Below are 6,477 nucleotides of genomic sequence, written 5' to 3' on the forward strand. Positions count from 1 at the left end.
GAAATCTTATCATCAGCACCGGTATTTTTTGTTGTTGATGGTATTGACCATTTTTTATCATATTTACGTTGCCCATAATTTCATTTTTCACATATTTTTCAAAGCATGACACCAAAATGTTAAAAACATCATTATTTCGAAATTAAAAAAAAAATTATAATTACAATTTTCCTTTTTATCAACAAAGTTTAGAAACATTTCGAACTAAGTTTTATCATGAACTAAAATTACTTATCTGGAAATTTTGACATAAAACATTCATGTTGCAGAAATTTGGAATCTTTTTTGATAAATAAACGAAATTAAATAGAGCCTAATTCTAAAATCTAAATATCTAATATCTTTTCGAGATGTAAATAACTAATAATAGGTATTATACATTAATATATGTATATTAAATAGATTAGAAATTAATTTGAGATTGCACGTTTTATGGAATAAATTTAAGATTAGTTTGGTAAAATCAACCAACAAAGCAACAGTGAAACAAACTGATCGGGTCTTCTGATATTTTGGTTAGCTTGTATGAAATATTCTAAAAAACTAAAACTTTTTCTTCCAGATTTACAGAGAAAAATAAGAAATTAGATATCGACCGATGAAATTGGACAGAACGTAATCCAATTTAAATTTAATCATCAATTGCCACACCCCTTTGTCTGGGATCAAAATCTGGAATAACTCTTTGAACCAATTCTCGCCATTCTCGTTTTTGTCTCTCACTCTCCTTGACTTCCTCCGAGATTTCCGGAAACCTCCTCCAAAAATAAAAAAATCTCATCTTTAATCTCCATTCATAATGATCTCTGGCCGTTTCTTCTTTTTTCTTCTCAAGAGCTTTAATTTCGAATGTTCTTAACCACCAAATTTTCAAAGTCTTTGCTTGAACTTTCATGTCATAAAAATCACTAGCAACGTCATACTTCTGTCTTTCTTCTGAAGTGTATTTTTTCCAGCTTGAAAATGAAGACCAAAGCAAATTCCTTTTATAAACAGAAATTGCCAACTCACCTTTAATTTTATTTTGTTCTTTAGTTTCCGATTTCAAAGCGATGAAGGTTTTTCTAAGGAGAGCGTCATTGTAGTGATTCGTTGCTTTTTCAGTGTAATTATGTTTTTGATTCAAGAGAGAAATGAGAGGTTCGAAAATATATCGACGAAGAAGAAGACGATTATAAAATTGATCTGCCTTTTCGTTCAGAAATTTAATCCTTTCGAATTCACGGATTCGCTTTTCTTCTCGTTCATCTCGAAGTCGTTTTGCCTCCCGTTGAGCCTAAAAAATAGTTTTTGGGATTCTTAATCATTCAAATTATTATAGTTGAACTAATTCTGAAATTTATTTGTTTGATAGTTTTTAAATATTTCAAAGTAAACGATTTCAATTTTTAAGACGTGGAAATACTAAAAATTACATTAAATTAATTAAATCGACCAATTGTTACTCAATTTTATACTAGCAAATATGATAAATGTTAGAGGGTAGCCTCTAAAAATATAAACAAGTTGCTGGTCATTTTCCAGTTAACAAAAAATTTTCCAAGTAATTTCTACATACTTCAAGGGCTTTCCAGGAATGTAAAGGAGTTCAACAGCTTTCAAGAAAATTGATAGAATTTCCAAAAAATATTAATTATCTTTTGGAATTTTCATATTGTAAGGGATTTAATATCATTGCAAAGACTTGAAGGGCTTTCTAGAGATTACACAAAATTTATAGGATTGCAAAGGATTTCGTAAACTGCATAAGGATTTTGAAATATTTCATAGGATTTAAAAGGTTTTAAAGTATATTTTTAATGATTTCAATAAATTTCAGAAAATATTTGAAAGATTTCAAAGGCTTACTAAGGAATGGGTTTGTGTAATTTTTTGTCGGATTTGCATATAAAAAATACTAAACATTCTATTATATGTGTACAATTTGCAAATCATTTCTCAAAAATGAAGGGATTTCGTATAGGATTTCAAAGATTTATAGATAATTTCAAATATTTTGGGTAATATGCAGCTTCTTATAAATTCCTTGAATTTCTAAAGATTTAAAAGGATTCAACAGGATTTATAATATTTTAGGATACTGAAAAAGATCCCAAGAGATTTCAAAGGATTTTCAAGATTTAAAAATATTTCAAAGACTTTTAAAAAGATTTGATAAGTTTTTGAGGATTTCAGTCATTTTAAGTCATTTTTAAGACTCTCAATAAGGTAATTTAATAAATTTCCCAGGATTTCAAATATTTAAAAAGATTTAAAAATATTTTCAACCGATTTCGAGAATTGTGAGCAGGGTTTAAGGAATTTTAAAGGATTTTAAACATTATAGGGTATTTTAAAAGATTCTCAGAAATTTTCAAGCGCTTGGAGATATTTCAAGGTAAAGATTTCAAATGATTTGAAATATTTTAGGGTATTCTCAAGGATTCCGAGTCATTTTGAAGAGATTAGACAAATTTGCAAGAATTCTCAAGGTATTTTAAAATTATTTTTATGCATTTAATTAAATTTTCGAGAATTTCAATTATTTTAAGGGATTTTATAATGCCTCATTGAATTTCAATTGATTATTCCAGATTTTCAGAAAATATCGGATTTAATGAAATTTCAATGGGTTTTATAATATTTTAATGTATTTCAAAGAATTTATTCACTCAAATTGAGGAACTTCAAAAGATTGAAAATATTTAAAAAGGTTTTTAAATATTTTCAATAGATCTTATGAATGTGAACGGGTTTTAAAAGATTTTGATGATTTTAGGGTAATTGAAAAGATTCCCAGGAATTTTTAAACACTTGAAAAAATGTCAAGGTAAAGATTTCAAAGGATTTGAAATATTTTAGAGTTTTTCGAAATATTCCAAAGAATTTTCTAGAAATTTAAAATATCTGAAGGAATTTTCAAGGATTTTAATGATTTTAAGGAATAAAAAAAATGGTATGCGGTTTTAAAGAATTTCCTAGAATTTTTGAAGATTCGGTAGGATTTTGTTGAGCCTATAAGGTTTTACGATACTTGAAAAGATTCAAGGGATTTTTAAAGGATTTTAACTGATTTAATCAGATTTCCGATGATTTCAATGATTTTTCAATTTCACTGCTTTTTTAAGGGATTTTATTGGATTTCAATGGATTTCAATGGATTAAAAAGATTTAAAGTGATTCCTTTGAAATGATTTGGGGGGGGGGGGGGGGGGGGGGGGGGGGGGGGGGGGGGGGGGGGGTGAAGTGCCGGGTAGTAATAATAGTGCAAATTAATAATTTTTAAACTGCATCACGCTTTTTTAAATTAATCATTTTAATCTAAACTGCAACAGTAATAACTTGAAAATCAATTATAAAGTGTTTGCATGCATGTGGAATAAACTCTCAATTTTAGAGTTAAACAATGCGAATAAATTAATTTAAAGTTTATTATCAATAATCTTTTGCAATCTTTCAAATTTTAAAATTATAATTTTTAGCCAATCTCAGGGAAAAAGAAAAAGTGAAGATAAGTCAAAAAAATCCTGTGGGGGGGGGGGTAGCCGGTTTCGCCACCCTGTAGATCTGCGCTTGGTTCTGATTGATTAAAAATGATTTAGTATCTTACTTCTCGCTGTAAACGTTTCCTCTCCAACTCTTCCTTTTTTCTTAGCTCTTCTTCCTTTCTTTTCTCATCTTCAATTTTTTTAAATCGTGCTTCTTCAGATCTTCTGACTCTTTCCCTTCTAGCTTCTGCCCTTGCTTCCATTCTCACCAGAAAATCTGGTGTATTTGGTACTCGCAATGGCTCCAAAGTTTCGTCTCTTAAAACCAAAATTTTAATACTTTCTTAACTAATATCTAATTAATTTAAGATAATAAGCATTGCAAAACATCTTTTCGTCAATTTTTGCGAAAAATAATTATGACGCGGAAAAATCTTCTACAAGTTAAAAATCATTTAAAAAATGTTTATGATAATATCACTATTTAAATTAATTTTTGATTAAAATGAAAAAATGTATCTCTTCACAAATTTATCAAAAAATGGTCGATTTTCAAATCTACAATCATAGGTATCTGAAAGCCTAATTTGGCCTAATTTTAAAATAGTTGAAATTTTAAATCAACTTAATAATTATTAATGTGAATATTGAATTGGAAGTAATTCATTCCCAAAGTAAAACTAGTTTATTTCAGAAACTTCAGCTTAAAAGCTTTTAAAAATTGAGAATTCTTATTTAGATGCTTTGAAAATTTAAAAAAAAAATTAAATCAAATTGAACTGTTGAAATATGAGAAATTATCAGGTTAAAGAGCTGAAAATATCATTTGTAATTGAGAACGACCGTACGAGGAATAATTTCAGATTGAAAATCTTTCAAATTAATTAATAGCGTTTAGAATGGAACGATTTTCAATTAAAACTTTCAATATTATAGAATTTCAAATGTAAACTCTTTTTATTTTCAATCTGAAATTTGAAATAGTCAGCAGTAAACACCCTTGAAACTAAAATTGTTGAACTCAAGGTGTAAAAGCTAAATCCTACAAAATTTGATTTCTAAAATATTAAAACTTGTATCAATACAAATTTGGTTGGAAATACAAAATACCTATAGCCATTTTCCCTCATAAGATGCACAAGGGACCTTCTGGTTCTTCCACCACAGTGAGCTAAAGCACCTTTAGCAGCATCAATTGTATCTTTATTAGCTCTTCTGGTATCCCTCTCGATTTCTTTTAATTTCATCTCTTCAATAATTCTATTTTGTTCGGCTAATTTAAATCGTTGCTCCTCTATAATTTTTCTCTGGACTTGAAATCTCGTCTGCGAATTTGATTTGCACCTTCCACGAAGAGAATTTCTTCCCACGGAATTTCTCGATGGTAAAGAATTCTCTATTATTTCATCTGGAGCACTTTGACAACGTTGACTTGTCCTACATTTTGTAATTGTTGAACAATTAGCTGCAGATTTTCTCATTCTTGAGAATTCTTTTTGCTTTTCAGCAATTGCGTTGATGAAAAGCTCGATTTTTCTTTCATTTGACATTTCTCGTTCCTTCTTCTTCTTCTTTTCTAAGGCCTTTACATTTGTAACTCGATTCCTCCAGGCGTCAAAACATCTATTTGGATCATTAATAAGAGAAAGGTCTATCATTACGTAAGGATCGTGTTTTAAATGTTATACCCCTCCCCCTATTGTAATGATTCGTATGATTTTTAAGCCACCCTCCTCTTATGTGAGATTTTTCAGTTTGAACTGGATATGTAAACAATATGTGATCTATTTTTACCGTGAATGAGATTTCAAGGGATTTCAAAAGATTTGAAAGATCTCCAGTGACTTGAAAGTATTTTATTTTAGGATATTTTAGTGTAAGGGATTTTAAAAGATTCAGAAAGATCCTCATGGTTTTTAAAAATTTCAATTAATTTTAAAGTGATTTTAAAGGTTTTAAGGGATTTTGTAAGATTTCGAAATTATTTATGGAATTTCAAGGAATTTAACCGTTTTAAAGATTTTAAGCATATTCCACATACTTTAAAGGATCATAATGGGTTTTTCTGGGATTATTAATAATTTTAAGAGATTTCAAAGTGTATCCATGAATTTAAAAATATTTCATAATATTTCAGGAGAATTAAAGGAATTTCAAAGTATTTCCGAATAAGATAAAGCTAAAGATAAGATAAAGTAATTCGGAAAGATTCCCAGAAATTTTGACTACTTTACTCAATTTTAAAGAGGTTTCAGAGATTTCAAGAGGTCTCGTAAGATTTGGAATTTTTCACGGAATTTTAAGGCATTTTAAAGAATTTAACACATTTTTAGAGATTCTAAAGAATTTCTACGTATTTTACAGGATTATAAGGAATTCTTATGGGATTCTGAAGCTTTAAAGGAATTTCACGGAATTTTACATTTGTTAATATCCATGCAATTCAAAGGAATTCAAAGAACTTTCACACAATTAAAAAAAAATGGTAAGAGATTGATAAAATGTTCAAAAGAATTCCTAACATTTCAAAAGACTTTAGAGGATATTAAGGGATTTTAACGGATTTTAAGAAATTTAAGGGGAGTTCGATGATTTCACGGAATTTCAGAGGATTTTAAGAGAAATCAAAAGATTGCAAAGTATATCCATGGATTTTCAAATAATATAAAGAATTTTAAGGTATTTCGAAGAATTTTAATGGGTTTAAAAAGATTTTAATATACTGTAAGGAATTTTAAGAGATTCGGCAAATTTTCCACGATTTTTAATGATTTCAATGAATTTTAAAGGTTTCAATGGATCTCATAAGATTTCGTAATTATTCATGGTATTTCAAGGATTTTAAGTTTTTCCGAAGATTTGAAATAGCTTTTCAAAGATTTTAATAAGACGTCCCAGACGATTGGACAGAAGCGATTATCGTACCAATATACAAGAGAAAGGGAGATAAAAGCGAGTGCAATAATTACAGAGGGATTAGCTTATTAAGCACTGTAAGTAAAATATATTC

At 28.5% G+C, this 6,477-nt stretch overlaps 1 protein-coding gene across 1 annotated transcript in view; it reads right to left on the minus strand.

Annotated features, from left to right (window-relative positions):
* Positions 1–428: 428 nt before the first annotated feature.
* LOC117181187 (trichohyalin) overlaps positions 429–6,477 on the minus strand; it is a 14,002-nt gene continuing 7,953 nt past the window's right edge. Inside the window, exons 3-5 of the mRNA XM_033373755.1 lie at positions 4,578–5,090; positions 3,590–3,785; positions 429–1,276 (exon numbers count right to left, since the gene is read on the minus strand). Coding sequence (XP_033229646.1) covers positions 632–1,276; positions 3,590–3,785; positions 4,578–5,090 — 1,354 coding nt within the window. The 3' untranslated portion in view covers positions 429–631. The remainder of the gene's footprint in view (positions 1,277–3,589; positions 3,786–4,577; positions 5,091–6,477) is intronic.

This window comes from Belonocnema kinseyi, chromosome 10, assembly GCF_010883055.1.
Source record: "Belonocnema kinseyi isolate 2016_QV_RU_SX_M_011 chromosome 10, B_treatae_v1, whole genome shotgun sequence".
Classification (NCBI taxonomy): Eukaryota; Metazoa; Arthropoda; class Insecta; order Hymenoptera; family Cynipidae; genus Belonocnema; species Belonocnema kinseyi.